Source organism: Carcharodon carcharias, chromosome 18 (assembly GCF_017639515.1).
Source record: "Carcharodon carcharias isolate sCarCar2 chromosome 18, sCarCar2.pri, whole genome shotgun sequence".
Classification (NCBI taxonomy): Eukaryota; Metazoa; Chordata; class Chondrichthyes; order Lamniformes; family Lamnidae; genus Carcharodon; species Carcharodon carcharias.
Genome location: NC_054484.1, coordinates 57,585,286 through 57,602,552, shown reverse-complemented (window position 1 = coordinate 57,602,552; position 17,267 = coordinate 57,585,286). Strand labels below are relative to the sequence as shown.

The following is a 17,267-nucleotide window of genomic DNA, read 5'->3' as shown; positions in this document are numbered from 1 at the left end:
AATGTATTTTAAAACTTGCTGCAAAATACTTTGAAATACATTTGAAGTGTGGAACAGCCAGGGTAGAATCTTCATGCTGATAATTAAAACATTGGGTGAACATGGTTAGGGAGGGATATTTTTGCATTTTATGCAGGTAAAATCCCTGTATTATATTGTTTACATCAAAATATCATGAGGTCCCTAATGATTTTCCTCATTGATAGCATAGCCTCAATAATTTGGCTATTTTTGTATCCCTTCCATGTTGAGATTATGTTTTGAAGGTGTAATGATGATGACTTTGACTACACTGTGCGAGAATAGTAGCCAACTAAAGGACTGGACCCATATCCCAATTCTACAAATTCAACTCGCTTTTACTTAACTCACAGTATAAAGTCTATTACCATTCAGTTACAAATAGTGTTGCAACTTCAGCCACAACTGTACTCTGTTTTAAAATCCTTAGCTAACTTGTCGGCCTGGGCCTGAAACAGTATCCAATTGAATTGTTAATTAATTGTTAGCACATTTTGTAAGAATATCTTTACCTGAGCCTGACTCCTCCATCTAGATGGAACAGATATATTTTAAAATACCGTGTCTCCAAACAGAGACTTTTTTTTATATAACGTGAATGGTGCTTAATTTACCAGGATAGGCGCTATCTCACACATATAAAGTACATTATTCCAATATGTGAAATAACGAGACTCGCAGAACTATTTTCTTGTATTACCAATGCCACTTAGTAAAACATAAGCTTTGGGTTTATACCAATGAAGAGCATTATCTGTAACTAAAGTGCCTCCTTTCCAGTAACTGACGCCACTGGATCTGGTACTCTGCTGAAAAGTCACAGACCTCAAAGGTTTCTCCCTCCATTGATGCTGTCAGATCTGCTGAGTATTTCCCGCACTTTCTGATCTTCAATCTGTGGAATCAGTTGCGCGTAACAAACCCGCTGATACCTGGCTCCGAGTTTAAAAAATTCACCATCCAGCAATTGAGAAAATGGTCTCTAATTAACTTCAAATGAAACAAGTTTGCCCACCCAGAAAATAGTCGAACCAGAAGCACTCAGGCACTTTTCATGAAGGACCCTGGCCAACTGATGCCATCACCTGAACTGCAATGAGAACTGCTCCTCAGGATTCAAGGCCAATCCTTCACTGTACACCACATCGCCGAGAAAAAGACCACTAGACCAGACCGATCAATCAAGTCTGTTTTAAATATAACGGCATAACCTAGGACCGTGCCACATAAATAAATTAGAATACCGTTATTACATAACGTAAGAAGAATACTGGATAGGATTCCCAAGCATGGGGTCTTTGGTGCCGTCCTGAAGGAAACCATGTAACTATCACCTCCGTCCCTCACCAATATTGTACCATACACAACTGTAGAATGAATATATTTAGCAGTTTAATTTGCAATATCCACTATTTTACCTTTGTGAATTTACTTCACGTTGACGATAATGAGTGAACCTGTACCTATGGGCCCTAATTGGGTGTACTAAAACATTGAACAACTGCAACTTTTAGTCAGAATACAAGCCACGCATCCAATTAGGCTCCGAAAAGCATCTCTGCCCAATCTTACACACACTAATACAAGATGCGTTATTCTTGCAAGCAATTTGGTTGCATGGTCCTCGCCTGGATTTACTGATTGTGTATGCTTTCTGTATGGAACCTAATAAGCATAAAAATGAAAGGAAACAGTTCCTGCTGAAAATCTGAAATCAAACAGCAAATCCAGGTGATATACAGCAGCATCTGCAAAGTGGAAAGATGGGTTAACGATTTTCCATGTGTTAATCTGCTTTTTCTCTCTGTATTTCCAACATTTTATATTTGTATCATTTTACATATAAAAGATTAGCATAAATAATTCACAACGTGTGGAAGGGATGGCAGGGAACAGTTCCTAATGATGCATTTACGCTCCAAAATCATACATAAATACTCGCAGAATCAGTCGGAAATTTCTGAATTATGTCCAACTTGCAGTGTATTTCCATGACTAGGTGCCGTAGGACATCGCTTTGTGTCATTTATCCCATTTCATGTGGGATAAATAGCTTTAAATCACAGCAGCCGTTTGAAAACACGTTTATTGGAATTTACCAGATTAACTCATCTGTCCGATTCAAATTTCAAGTCTGAATTCCTTCAGCAATAAAGCATTATAAAGTTGCGGGAGGCTGTTTTCAAACCTGGTTGAATACCAGTGGTTTTGCATTAATTTACTACTAAGCTAATAAGTAGGTTTCGTTTTGTTATGCTAAGCTTTATTGCTTTCTTTTATCGGAATAGTGTTTTCACCAAAGCGCAGACAAGGCATTCTTTGATGAGGGAATTAGTGCTCTATTATTCCCCTATTATTCATAGCACACTAGAATATGTAAGTACCTGAGGGTGTAAAAGGAGAACAGAGTCTATTGCAAAGTGTTCGGCTTGTTTCTTTGTACAGCTGAGTATGAGATGATAAACCGCTTAATACACCGCACTAATTGGATGAGAGCAAAGAGATGGGAATTAGTGGATCCGAAGGAGATCGTGCTACCAGTTTCCAATGCAGCTTTCTTCCGTCTTTCTTTCACAACTTCAACAGCTCCAAAGGCGGCAGAACCTCCCCACCACCCACCCCACCCCCCCAACCCCAGCCAACCCTTCTAAAAGACTGTGTGTTTTGTATAGAATTATGCGCGTTAAACAGCCCTGGGTTAAATGGAACACGCATACTGGATATTTGGCATTTTAATAGACTATACTACAAAATTAACCGGAGGTTTCAAATATATTTATTGTGTTTCGTCTAATGGTAAGAATAGAAAGATGCAAAACAAGACAACACTTAAATGCGTTTTCACTAAACGTACATTATTCATACATGATTTCATTAATGCATACAATATATTATGCCTCCATATGTTAAACTTTAATATGTTGTTTTTTAAGAGATCTGAGTATATAAAATTAACTTGTATCTGAATCATATATTCCTTTTCACATTAACCATACAATTTCTACATGTTTACATATATACAACAGTATTTCTACCTATATACATGCATGCAAATGTACACATGTTTATATAGACGACTTGTCACGCTCCTTGAAATATCTCCAAATCTGAAAGCTGGTTTTGGGAACAGATGGTGGGAAGCTTGGCAGTGAATGGAGGGAGAGTTGGATTTGTGTGATCGCGCTGAAAACTGGCTCCCTTGCAATGCCGTGTTAAAGAGTTACTGGAGGCTGAAGACAGCACAAAAACGCCGGGGAGGTTTGCTTAAGGTTGGGGGTCACAGTCGTCGTGTTATGTAGCAAGAATTCCCAGATATTAGGGCCAAATTGGGTTGCTATTCATTAATAATGTTCACAATAAGATTAAATCATTCTGGAAAATCTCATAAAACCCTCTAAATACGCTTCACTGCCTCTTTCAAACGAAATCATTCAACACTTGGGGAGGTTTAGATGAGGAGAAATTGGTTTCTTTGCTAATGCCTTTTTTTCAAAGACACTCAGAGTTTATCATGCGTGACATGTCAAATGTTTAATATAGACTTGATGGGAGTCATCGGCCGTTAACATGTGATATTTATGGTGAATATTTAGCAAAGAATGGCTGCTTTACCAGCTGCGAAACATGAAAGAATAGTCTGAGATCTACGTGTTTGTACCATCACTGCGAGGTGGGATTAGTTGTAAAGCGAGGCGAGTGAGAGGGACATGCTTTCATTCGACCACAAGAACTTTAATCCACCAGGTAATTTCACGCAATTTGATTTAGTGCTATAGAGTGGAGTCAGATGAGGAAAAACTGACTTTAAAAAGCGTTCATTAAGTGAAATAATGGCATGGGTCCTGGTATATCAACCACTTTACCAGAGTGTATGTCGCTCGAAGTCGGCTACCTGGTCAAAAACGGTTAATGAACTGAATGCATCATAGCACAGAGTGGGGCTCCTGAGCCACCCCAGGCGATGCTTAACTCGGTGTTGACCACCACGGTGCAAACCATCACCTTAGGAAACGGAAGGCTGTCACCACAACATAGATTGAAATAGTCAGTCCGATAGGTCAGTGCTTGAGGTGATACCGATTTTTGGAATCGGAAACAAAGAATTTCCAAGATCTGAGCACCTACATAACAAACTTCGCTCGCACTGCAATTTTTATAATGCATTTCAGTTGTTTTTTTGCGAAGCATAGGGTGTCAGGTCTGTTCAGCACACACTTTATATCCAAAAAATATTTTAAAAGATATTGTGTAGATCTTTCACAACCCCATTATTGAAGAAACTCCCATGAATGAATTGAAACAGAGGAGGTTTAATTTAGCCACACTAACAGTCAATGCTTGGAAGTGTGCTGTGAAAAGCTAAACTGGCGGGAAGTGATAAAATTACCAGGTTAGCACAAAATTCAGAGGCTTGATATTGCCAGTCTAGCGCCATAATCAAATTGTTCGATCTACTTTTATAAAGGCTGTCATCTATTTTGATTATTCGTGTCGACATCAGGAGTTATCGCTCCCTCATTCATCAGAGGCTTCAGTGGTAAAACCCAGCGGTTATTTTGTTTTGAAACTTTATACTCCTGCATTTCAGCCTCACGTACTCCAAGATGAAGCTTTTGCAGGTGGATTTACATTTGTATTAACTTAAACTAAATCGTATTATGGCATATAGAATATGATACTAGCCTGGTTTTAATATTTATGCTATTTGTACTTGCTCTGTACCATTTCAAAGGTGATTTGAATTCATGTGGCGGCCTTCTCTGGCGCCTCTACTCCAGGAAGCAGATTACCATGTAAACGTAACGCATCGAATCATCCACTTAAGCGGCCCCACTGCCAGCGAGACCTTTCACGGTAGCTCGCATTAACTGTGTCTGGGTTGGCCACTAATTGGAGAAATCGGCGACGTTAGTCAACCCGCGTGAGGCGGCAAATAGAGGCACCGTCACCAAAGCACGTCATGGCGAAATCGTTAAACATCAACATTTAGTAATCGATGTGACTCATTATCAGACACACTGGAAGATATAGAAGCAACCTTTGCATGTTAACAGCAAATGAAGGGGACCCGCGGGGCGGGGGTTGGTAATAATGTTATAATTTCTAAGAGACATTTAACATGATATATCAAGGACGTATTCAGATATTGAAAATGAATGAAAGTAAAACTCCTCCTTTTGACTTACAACGTAAGTCAACAACGTAAGAGAGTGAATATTACTGGCAGCATTCTGGTAATGTTCATTAAAACAATGGTGTTGCAGGAAAGCGCTAAAAGGTTTAAGTAATGCTGTCCCAGTGTAGAATTACTTGTCAGAGTTGTGAAAGTGCCAGTATTCCCTCAATAGCCTCAAATTGGAATCTGGATCCAAAGAACATTGTGCTCTATTTAAATGTTATCTGTGTTATTATAGCTGTTATTCTTCCTCTAATTTAACAAGAGAGATATTTTAATTGCGTTGCAATGTTGTGCTTATTAACTATCACACTTTTAAATTAGCCAGCACATACACATATGCAAGCGTGATTTGTGAATGAATGAAACTAGACTGAAACGGAACGGCTGGCTGGAAACGCCTTCCTGTTGTAGAGCCTGTGTGTCACCATACCGTCAGACCCAAACCTGCCAGAGTCCGAGCGTACACAGTAAATCGGGCTGGTTAAAAATTCTTTATAATCTGACTACGCTTATACCGGGCGGAAACAAAATTGGCAGTTGACGAAGAGTTACTTCAAGTTGTGATTTTGCGTAGATAGCATTGTATTGATAAACCGTGAGTTCGCGGTGGGTAAATGCTCAATAATATTATAAGCACTCGGGATTTGGAATAAGCGCTTTCTCCAATTAGCTTGTTAAGCATAACATTTTATTTTAGAGTGTCGCCACTCTTCTAGCCCATATCAAGAAGTTACAACAGTACACGTAATATAGCAAGTTGCTTTTTATAAGGTTTTCGAAACCTCTATAGTTAATAAGTTAAATAAAATGTTTGTCCATAAATAGTTATTCTACGAACCTAATACATCCACAACACTGTATAAGAACTGCCTGGTAATTCTAGAGAATAAACTTTCACAACACGCTGAGTGCAAATTTTCATTTTTTAAAAAAAAAATGTACAATTATTTTCCTTGGAAATTCTGAAGAACGACCATTATGTACAGAAATCAATCACAGTATAGTGACATCAGCAGTCCACTCGGATTGGCAGTATTTTGTCCCTTTGGTTTAGTAGCGAACCGCTGGTTGGCTACACTGACTATATATATATATATATATATAGATAGATATACATAGAAAAATCCAGACGTAACCAACGTGTTTATGCCCATGTGTGTGCTATACAACCGGTCCGCCGCAGAAAGTCAAACTTATTCAGAAACAGTATCCCTTATATCGGGGCCACCAAGCTATCAAATCTATATCCGTATGTTTTGAATACATTTAATCCTTTTTTTCAGAACTGCCCTGATTAGATCCAACCCTAGCGTATTAAAGAAAGTTTCTCTCAGTGATCTCGTCTGGTATATTCTTAATCAGGCTGTACTAATACTATCTCCCTCTCTCCGAGAAATATGAATGGTAGCAAAATCACAAATCTTAGATGTAGACAATGTCATTGTTCTGTTTTCTTTTATAAAGTGTGGCCTGTTGATGTGATGAAAGGGATACTGACTCTACGGGCATGCACAGTCTGAGAACCCAAACCACGCGGAGTAACTGGTCCTCTTTCTGAATTTGGTCTTGATCAGCAACGTGTGCGGAGCTCCTTGGTATGTATTCAGCACACTTCCTTGCCGGTGGAGGGTGCGGGAAGGATGTTGAGTTGTGTGAGTTGGGCGGCATGTTCCTTGGCTTTGAGTCTGAGTGCTGCGATACTGGACGCTCGTCTGTCTGCTGCTGCTACCGCGGGGTCTGAGAGGGCGCCGGCTTGCACTCCCCCTTCTGCCCCCGGGGCCGACTGTCTCAGCAGGGCAGGGCCAGAGGCGCCTGTCAGCGGAGCTACTGTCGAGAAGAGCCTGCAACAGACAAGGATTTTCGACATTATAATAAGGGAAAGCGTTTTAAATCAAAAAATGATCAGCTGATTTGGTGACGGGTGGGATACTACTGAATATGAAGGCTGCATTGTTCAGGGAAATATTGACCTGCGCAATGCGTCAAGTAGCGCAGGACTCACATCTTATCAGACTTGCACATTACAGGCCTGACTATATAATTCATTATGATGTAGGAGAAAGCAGGGCTGGTTACAGATGTGGTAAAGAATTTGCCTTTAAAATATCAGTTCATCGTCAGAATTTGACTATTGTCAATCTGTAAGTTTTGCGTGTGATGAAGTTGGACTATTACTAAGATTAGTATAGCAGGGATATGGAATCACAACTACACAGGAAAATTACTTGGGCAGCTACAGTTAGTGTTGTCTGAACTCTGGGGGTTCACGTTGATAACCCGTCACAGTCCCAGCTAGCCTTATCACTTTTTTAAATGATCTGCTAGAATGGAATCACTTTAGGCTCCAGTCTATGATATAGAATTGCTCACATCCCATGGCGGCTGCAGTAACGACAAGAAAAGTTCATTCAGGAGACAGAATTCTATGAATCTAATAATCGAATAGAAACGTTAACTCTCTTTCTCTCACCACAGATGCTGCCAGACCTGCTGAGCATTTCCAGCAAGTTTGCTTTTTATTTCAGATTTCCAGCATCCTCAGTATTTTCTTTTGTATTAAAGTCTAATTCACTGTTATTTCTCTTCCAGGACTGCCCATCTTCAATGATACACTCGGTATTTGGCACAGTAGCAATGTGCTAGCACATGATGCAATGGCCCAAGCCATCTTTCAGCGAGGGTTCTGAAATGCTAACCCTTTTCACATTAGTGAGCTGGCTGATGTATCACAACTTTGGACCACACACTTTCTTAAATGATCACAAGTTGTTGTTAGGTTACTTTACGAATTAGCCAGCAGCAACCATGACCTCATCCATAAGCATTGCGGAGGGAACAATACACTGTGAAATTAGTCGTATGTTTTGCCTATGTAAATATACTGACATTGATTTCTCGTATTTTGAGTGCTAAAAGATACACTTCGTGTTCGTTCCTCCTGAAAGCGAACCAACAAATCAATTATTTTGCCCTGTCGTCGCCTGATAGATACAACAAAACATGGGGCAACTTTCAACACACACAGCTCATATTCTTCCATCTTGATTGAAATAATTAGTGCTTTATATTTCACACCTAAATGATTTATTAAAACCAGATAAACTACTTTAAGCTTGAATAATAGAAAATGACTTTTTAACAAAATCAAGAATAACATGCGGGATTTGTAAAGTTACTTTGGTGATCATTTCCGATAGATTTACCACCGTCAGTCCCCTCCCTTGAAACGTGCGTTTATTTGTGACTTCCCTCAACTATTATAACATTGGATTTGGGATGGTTAAAATATCGAAGCATTTATCACATCCCAGCTCTCCTATCACAACAAAGGGCACGTGGGTGATGAGAAACCATGAGGTTTGCTATAAAACAGGATTATAAGCACACACAATCATGCATGTAAGCATGATTTGATGTCCACCATGTTGCTGCTGAAACTCCGTACCTCTCAAGTGCTGGAGCCAATGGTGTCTCTCAATGCTACAGTCAATAGGCTGCACACCATGCCTGCTGGAGTCGAGCTGCTGTCCACCTAATAGAAGCTTAAACAAAGGTTTGGCCAACTCTGAATAGGGCATGGTAAGGAATTGGCAGAATTTCACTGAAGTTGTGTTGATTGCATGTCCGCACTTCTGGAGAGGGAAATTGGAACGCAGTCACTCCTCTGTGGCAGATTTGGTAATCCAATACTCAGGCCAGCCAGATCCACTGTTGTCCTTTGTTAATGTTAACTGTTAATGATCCAAAGGCCGAATTTACTCATTAATGGAGTCTTCAGGAGTTGACTGTCACCGTGGATTGGGATTGGTACCACTAGGATACTACTAAGTAATGTAGATTTAGGTAGTAAACTCCTATGCACCTTGGGGTTACCAAAGTCCTAAATTCTTTAGATTTAATTGTGAGGGGTCCTGAAGTGGAGAGAATGTCCACTCCATATTAAGCTTGAAAACAATTAGGCATGCCAGATTCCTGCCTGGCCAAAAACAGTTTGAAAATCCCAAATAATGCGGTGTGGAACAGTCGTGCACCTGAGCAGTTGGGTACGGGGGTACGGTGCAGGGTAAACTACACACGAGAACTGGGTGTAAGAATAAACCTTTCAAGCATTACATACATATCTTGTACAGTAAGTAGTGGAATATACGGAATCTTGGATTCGTGTGCATCGTTGTGAAATCACTTTTCTCTTCATGTTCTACATTTCCTGTGTCCCATACAAGCTGCAGCGGATTTGTGTGGCTTTCCAAATGATCCGACTGATATTAAATTATGTCACACTGATTATGCCACACATTTCACAGAGATTTCAGGTGACCTTGCCAAATAATTTTCATGTCAGGGTAAGCGACCAAATGATCAACTTTGAAAGATAAAATATATATAGTTGGGATGATCGAATTGTTAAATTGACCTTGCTTCGTTTTTTCTCCTACCCCTGGTCCGTCCATTGTTACCCTATTGCCACTTTCAGTTTCACTTTACAATAATTAATAACGAATAAATATTCCAAATTTCTTCATTCTGCTAAATCCGATCTTGTTCAAAAGCAAAATATAGCGCTGATAAGGTGGGTGACCAAATTCACAATCTAAACTCGGTCTTGCACTGACAATCAATGAAAAAAGCTACCTTCGAATATTTTAAATCTAGACTGCAAGAATATTGCTGCAAAGGATAGAATTTATAAATGCTGTGATACAGAACGTCTTGTTCAAAGCCTGTCCTTGACTGTGTTAACTAACACATAAGTTGTACAGCAACAGTAGTTTCCAATAAAAAATTGGTCTGGTCCGGTCTATTCCTAAGCTTTGCTTTCCATTTGAGAAATCCCTCCAGAGATATTGGGACATGAGGTAAACTGCATTCTTGGTGCCTGGGGCCCGTGTGGAGTTCTGCACGCATTCCCTCGCATAGACAGATGTGGGACTCGCAATAATTGTTGCGGCTTCTTGCCGTAGCCCTTGTCCTTCAGTTTGTCATGAATCATTGGGAGGTCTTAGTTACTATATCTCGGACATTTGAAAATGGGCTCGACTCCTCTCCTCTCCCTCTCGCACACACACTGCTCGCAGCTGCTCAAGTGTTTTCGTGGTTTGTTATAAAATATTTCTACTCTCATTGATGCTGCTGTTAGTAAGCGATTGTTTAATGTGCTGTTTTGGATACTGGACTTGTTGCTTTTAAATATGGTTGTGTGCAGCGGATTTCGAAGATTATTGCCTGTCGCTAGCTTTGATACATTTCATGCGAGATTAGTCGTGACACCGATTGATATGTTTTTCCTATTATCTTGCTGATTTTTAACATTTTAGGGTATATTACTGTTGATATTCTAAAACAAGTTTACCATTGACTTTGTCTATTCTGTTTACTTTTGGTTTGTAGCTTGGTCTTTCCCAGTTGAGTTTTAGCTGCTGATTATGAATGAATTGCCTTTTTTTCTCTCTCTCTCCCTTGTTCACTGCGCCTGATGACTGAGTGATTCTGGTTCACTTGGTACTCCTTGTCCTTGTGGCTGCTGTTGTTGCTCCTGGAGGGGGCGGGGGATGGGGAGGGGAGTGTTTGGGGGGGGGGGGGGTGGTGGTTGCGGGAGGGGCTCTGATTGAAGCTCTTACCTGCCGAAGTGCGGAGTAATGAAAGGATGTCTGAACATGGCCGCTCCCAGGAAGGTGCCGAGGCCTAGCGGGGCCCCGCTGGGGGGAAGAGCAGCGGTGCCTGGTGGAGGTGGGAGCCCGGGGAAGGCGGCAGCTGCGGCTGCTGCTGCGGCGGCGGCGGCTGACCAGGCGGACTCGAGGCTCGGGTGGTGTCCGAAGGGACTGCCGTCCAGGTAAGGTCCCAGCGGGTGGCCCGCTCCCAAGGGGCTGGCGAACGGCAGGCCGCCTGGGTGGCTCTGAGCTCCGGCTTTCTCTCGCTTTCGCCACTTAGCTCTGCGGTTCTGAAACCAAACCTGCAAAAAGATAATATTAAGTTCAACATTTCAAAAAAAAACTGAAACAAAGGTACAGAGAACAGGAAATGTGAAATCACTTTAAGGTTACATCCAACAAAGCAAATGACACTGAAGGTTAATGTACACAAACAAATTATAAAATTGAAGTCCAGCAATTATTTTAACGAAATTGACTTTAAAACAGTTCGCTCATTCACAACTCGCCAATTTCATTGTGGCGTTGCTATCACTTCCAAATAGAAACGTAACAAAAAGTGTATCTTAAAACTAGGTATCAGCATTCTGGAATAATTAGAAACATTTCAATGTGTCGTGAGACACAAACCCCATTGCACATATTCACTCCACACATATTGATTCAGGCATCAGCCGACATCCTTGTACAGACTCCTGACTTTTTCCACAGGAACATCGAATACATTATGAATACAAATAGTGAAGCGATCAAATATTGGATTAGAAAAAAAGATATAAACACATCAAACATCCCTCGTCAATTCTGAGATAATGTACCCGTACAGCACGAGGTTGCCGATTTTAGTAATCGAGTTGCCGCATTAAAAAGGTAAGCGATTCTTTCTTCACAGCTCATGTCATCGTTATTAAATTGGCCTTAATTAATACATTGGTTGTACTTCATAGATTAAATAAAGAGAAGTGAAGTCAAAATAAAAATAATGCGTTACAATTAATTTTACTAGGGAAGTCTCCTAAGTTTTATTGAGTCCAAACGAGCTTTTGTAAAGAAGGGGGAATAAAAGTTATTTAACTTTCCCACGACTGCCTGAGCGGAAAATAATCATTCCTGGCTGCCTGTCACGTTGCGTATTTGACAATAGAACAATGTGTCAACAGAACGAGGGAGAATCTCATCATTAGCCCCTTTAATGCAAGAAGCTGTTGTGTATTAAATGAGCCATATGGAATTTATTAGGTCTTATCAGCGCTCGATTGTAACTGTAAAGTGATTTACTCGGCCTTTACCTCCCAACATATGTTTTATGTTCCTTGTGCTCGCAATAAGGCACCAATCATAATGTTTATCGTCGCTTTGGTTATGAGGACTTCGAGAGAAAATGTGGGCCCTATCAACTTTAACAGCACTTCACTTCTGCACCCTTACATTACATTCTCTGAAAGCGAAGGAAATTAAATCTTATGTTACTGTTTTAATGCTTTCGGTTGCCGTGGTGCAAAAGCATTTCCATTATTCATATTTGCGCAGTCACATCTGTAGAAAGTCTGACATCGATCAATATATTGTACCTGGCACAATCAGACAGGGTTAGGATTGCATAGCCGGGACTATCTGCCCGCATACTTTATTATTAATAATAAGGTCGATATTAACTAATGGAAAGAGAAAAAAACCCTACAATTTGACGCGAAAACATCCATGTAACATGTAACCATCGATGGAAGAAATAGGCTGAGAACCATCTATCCACACGTACTAGTTGCAACTTACTTGTACTCGTGCTTCTGTTAAATCTAGCCGCATCGCTAGTTCCTCCCTGCACAAAACACAGAACGAAGTGAAAATACAGTTCACACACTCCCATGCCTCGCAGTAGCTCTTTTTGGAAAGCTAATACTGGATATCAGCAGCAGGAAATATGAAGCGTTCTAAATGAGGATTAGACATAACCTAGCAGCTATTTACGGGCGCTCTTCAATCTTTCCTGTTTACACGGGCCATAAAATAGGCTAGACCAAGTATGCAAACATCGAGCAAGTCAAGCGGCTCATATCCGACATTGTCAAAAATGCAAGAACTGTTACAACCACCAGAATATGTCATTATTTGATTTAGGAAAACGCAATTTTCAATATCAAAAGGAAACGATTTATAAATCTGGGAAGTATACTGCACTGCAAATTCACTTAAAGTGGCCAAAACGATTACATATGCTAATGATTATTTCCCCCCACTTTTATCCATAACTCACCTGATAACAGAAAAGACAATTTTTAAAAATGTAAGTCCCATTGTTCCACTTGTACCGTGTCCTGGAGTGGCTTTGAAAACAATTCGGTGCACATCCGTTTACTGTCAGTCACTGGACTGAGTGTGTGTCAGCGGGAATCAGAAAGGCTTCTAAAGCGCACACGGACTTTGAGAGCTTTGAGTTTCACGCACCGCATTCTCTTCAAATGAGAAAGATCGAAGGGCTTATGTTTTGAAACGTGTGGGGTGAAGCACTATGCAAAAACTGGGCTGCCGGGTGGGGAACACTGGGTGGCGAGCGCCCAATGTTAATCTGGGCGGCCATTGCGTTGATAGCGGGGGCACTGGCGAGTGGAGAACTGGAGAAGTTATCAGCCTCCAATAGATTGTGTGCCGCATGTCCCTATCATTTGTCCCTTTGCAGTGCTAACGGACAACACACAGCAGCGAGTCTGAATCGAGTTAGAAGCGATTACAGGCTTATCGCTGTACCAATTACCTTTTCATCTGGGAGTTTTGTTTTTCTGAGTTTTGTTAGAGTTCTTTAATGTTTATACATACCTGGTGAAGACATCTGGGTAGTGTGTTTTCTGAAAAGCTCTCTCTAGTTCTTCCAGCTGGTAGCTGGTGAATGTAGTCCTATATCGCCGCTGTTTTCTTTTTAACATGCCTTCTTCTGAGTCACTGCCGGCTGATAAACACAGGCTGTCCTCCCCATCCTTCACATCCACGTCCGTCTGGGCCTCCTCTACAAGCTTAGAGGACAAGTCATCTTCAACCGCGTCCTCTTTGGCGTCTCCCTCGAACGACTTGTCGGTGGGCTCCACCGAACCTAATTCTGGAGACTGGGACAAATTGGGCGCGCTGTCTCCGTGCGTTTTGCCCAAGCTGAAGTTTTCTTTGTAGGATTTACTGCGGCTGATGCTGACTTGCGGAGCCTGGCTGATCTTCAGATCGGTGTTTCGGAACGGCTCGGAGGATCTGTCTCTTTCCAATTTCTCGTTACCAATCTCGTTAAATCCCCGGGGGTCTAAGATTTTACCTCCCAGACCGTACAGTCTTCGGAATTTAGGAGGGAGATGGAGTTCAGAGTCAAAAGACATGTTTTCCTTGGGCGATCCTATGTACAAAAGCACAAGAACTCATAAATCAGCCATTTAGAGGGAACTCAAAATCACCCTCTCACAAAGACTATTTACTCATTAGCTACACTTTACATCGTTTCATGAAATTCTACATCGTGCAGGCTCATTGCTGGAACACGCCCGATTTATCCGCCAGGCAAAGTCATAAACTAGAGCAAAATGTCGGTAGAGACTTTCGAAAGTCCTGCATTTACTGTAGTTTCAGAGTCTGGGGATAACCAATAGTTTATGTATTGAATTAATGCAAGTTGTCCCTCCCCCAGCCACCCGACACTGTCTTCATCCATAAAGCAGAGATCACCAGAACAGGCCGCGAGAATCGGGGCTTTAGTGGCAGCAGGGGAAGTTTCTATTCTGTGTCCAGGATAATAATACTCCTGAAAGAACCAACTTTAAAGAAATGATCAGTTCGTTTTAGGAGATTGGCCTGTGTTGTTTGGAAGGAACTCTTACTTCACGCGGTAACTGAAATTCAAATACCCTGCATGATGTATACTCGAGTAACCCATCCAAACTCTGCAGAGAACCGCATCAGATCTCCGTCGCACTTTCCAGTTAGAAAAGCAGTTATGCCGGAACATCCTCATTTCAAATTAGCGAATATCCCTAATGCCTGCAGACTGTAAACCATTTATTCCCATTTGCAGCTAATACGACGCCCATTAAGAAAGTTATTTTGAGACGTCCTTTGATTTTACTGTAAATATGGAATGGGGATTGAAAATTCACTGCCCTCCACCATTTGCATTCTGTCAGAAACACATAACCTTTAACCTACCTTCCTTCTCAAAATCTTAACTGAACAAAACTTGATTTCACTGAATCAATCAACTGTTAGTTTAATTCAAAATCAAATTTTTTTTAAAAAAATCCCACAGATCTCCTAAATGTTTCCCCCAAGTCCCTCTCCATTGAGGTAAGGAGAGAAGAGGTGAAAAGTTCCTTTTCCGAGCTCATTTCACTCGAAGGCGCAATGAGATGTTTGGTGTGTTTATCGACGGCATATTTGGAAAGTAACCAATCGCAAACACGCCATCTCTATTCAATCATTTTAAATAAAATAACATCAAACAATTGTTCTGCATGAATCGATAATAAATTCGACATTTCCTGCAGTAGTTAGGTATCCCTAGCCTGAGCTAGAAAGTATTCCCACTATTTCAAAATTTACCCAAGTGTTTGAGACACATTTTAAACAGTACACGTTCTTCAAACAATACTGTGCAGAGTTGCAAATCAGACACCGATGCTTTGCACACTGGAATTGTAGTGCCAACACTTCTGGCTCTTGGCAGAAAAGTACGAAATTAGTTTTTTTTTGCTTAAAAGTGCACTGGATCTTCGGTGCTATAATCCAGTGAAGTTTTCCACCCTACCCTGTTAGTTGGGGGGGTGGGGGGGGGGTGGGGGGGTTAGCTCCTTACCTTCACTGGCTGTGTCCGGCTCATTCCTAGCTGTGAGAAGCGGCAATGCTTGGGTTCCAATACATCTGATCTTGCAAGGGCTCCTCCGGCCCAGAATACTGTCGATGCAGTAAGAGGAGAGCAAAGTTGGAGATTTACTTTTGCACTCGGATCTCTCGCAAATCTCCTCCTTGTATTGAGTTGTCATGGTTCGAGCCTGAGTTCTGGGTTGTCGGAGGCTACGATTCCCCCACTTGTACAGCAATCGCTCTTGCTCTGATCGAGGCACTAATGACATTTGTATTGGGCTGTAATTGCTTTCCTCTCGATTCTCCAATACACGTGCTGAAACCTCTGTGATTGGCTCAGGGAGGTCTGGGGAGCCTCTTTTTTTTACATTCCACCAACACCAAGTTTGGGCGAACAGGAAAACGCGATCTGGCACTTCAAGGAATGAACCTCGTTAAAGAGGCCGGCTCCTCTTGATAGAGTTGTTTCAAGCGGCTGTTACAGCTCTCAGGCGGTGAGGCTGAACAGATGACTTATCCGAGCAGATGCGTGCCGTAATACGCAGACCTCACCTGTTAACCGACTTTTCAATACTTCAGTTTTGAAAAATTGTGGTGTGCATCCGATCGTTAGGAATTACACCCTGGAAGCATAAATTAAGATTAAGATCTTATATGTCAGGGTACGTTTCATATATATCGTAATAATCCATTAAGTTTTCTGTGTCTTAACATTTATGAATTGTAACTTAAAGGAAAGTGCTGAATTTATATCTTTCACAAAAAGAGCTCGGACCAATCTGATGTATTTAATGTGGAAAAGGGATGCATTTCTGGATCTGATCTGGAACTAACTCAAACGCCGATCCTGCTCTATCAGCTAAAAATTGCGAATGAATGAACTGTAATTGGGTCAATGTGATTCATGCCTTCTAAAAGATTATATGCTGCTGATCTGAAGTGATATTTCTCTATCTGTTGACAGAATGCCCAGGGGATTTTAATTGTTTTTTGAAACGGTTTAAAGAATTTCAGCCCGTGGTTCCGCGTAACGTCTGCAAACCCGGCACGCTGAATAATCCGCAACAGGACTTTGTAACTACCCCCTCTTCACCCATCAAATTAAAGGATAGATTAACTTGTAATGTGATATATTAAACGTTCGTATTCGTGGCTAAATGTGTTTTACAATAATACCGATTGTCGTGATTTTTGTAAGATATGGATCTGGTCAGTGAACGTGATCTATACTGTCAGGAATGTGATCTGGAGTGCAGAGTTGATCAATGTTGAGATTATGATCATTTCATAAACTGATCCTGTAAAAGGCCTTTATGAGAAATAATAAGTTATATGGACCAGCCAAATGGCTCAATCCTAGGAACTCCACTCGGCTATTAGGTATGAAAATTCACTTGGTTACACTGCGTTCACCCTCATCGACTGTTCAGTGTAAATGGCGTATTGCAGATATTTCTCAGCGGAGAATTTAATGTTGCATGTATAATAGCACTTCACGATAAAACGGCGCATTGCGCGACTTCCTGGGGGGAAAAAGCCTGAAACCTTTTGTTTTTCTAGCGCAGATCTAAATTTAATTACACAGTGGA

The 17,267-nt window shown here is 41.1% G+C and overlaps 1 protein-coding gene across 1 annotated transcript; it reads right to left on the bottom strand.

Moving 5' to 3' along the window:
* Positions 1-6,803: 6,803 nt before the first annotated feature.
* On the bottom strand, positions 6,804-15,857 carry arxa (aristaless related homeobox a). Its single transcript, XM_041211825.1, has 5 exons — positions 15,671-15,857; positions 13,663-14,221; positions 12,622-12,667; positions 10,819-11,150; positions 6,804-7,041 (listed from the first exon to the last, which is right to left on the bottom strand). The coding sequence occupies exons 1-5, from the start codon at positions 15,855-15,857 to the stop codon at positions 6,804-6,806; spliced, it is 1,362 nt and encodes a 453-aa protein (XP_041067759.1).
* Positions 15,858-17,267: the final 1,410 nt, after the last annotated feature.

What these genes read in the sequence shown, in the direction of transcription:
- arxa (XM_041211825.1), bottom strand. Translation starts at nt 15,857, where the DNA reads ATGACAACTCAATACAAGGAGGAGATTTGCGAGAGATCCGAGTGCAAA. An exon ending in GCCGGACACAGCCAGTGAAG is followed by an intron (nt 14,222 to 15,670) that starts GTAAGGAGCTAA and finishes TTTTGTACATAG; the next exon opens with GATCGCCCAAGGAAAACATG. An exon ending in TACCCAGATGTCTTCACCAG is followed by an intron (nt 12,668 to 13,662) that starts GTATGTATAAAC and finishes TGTTTTGTGCAG; the next exon opens with GGAGGAACTAGCGATGCGGC.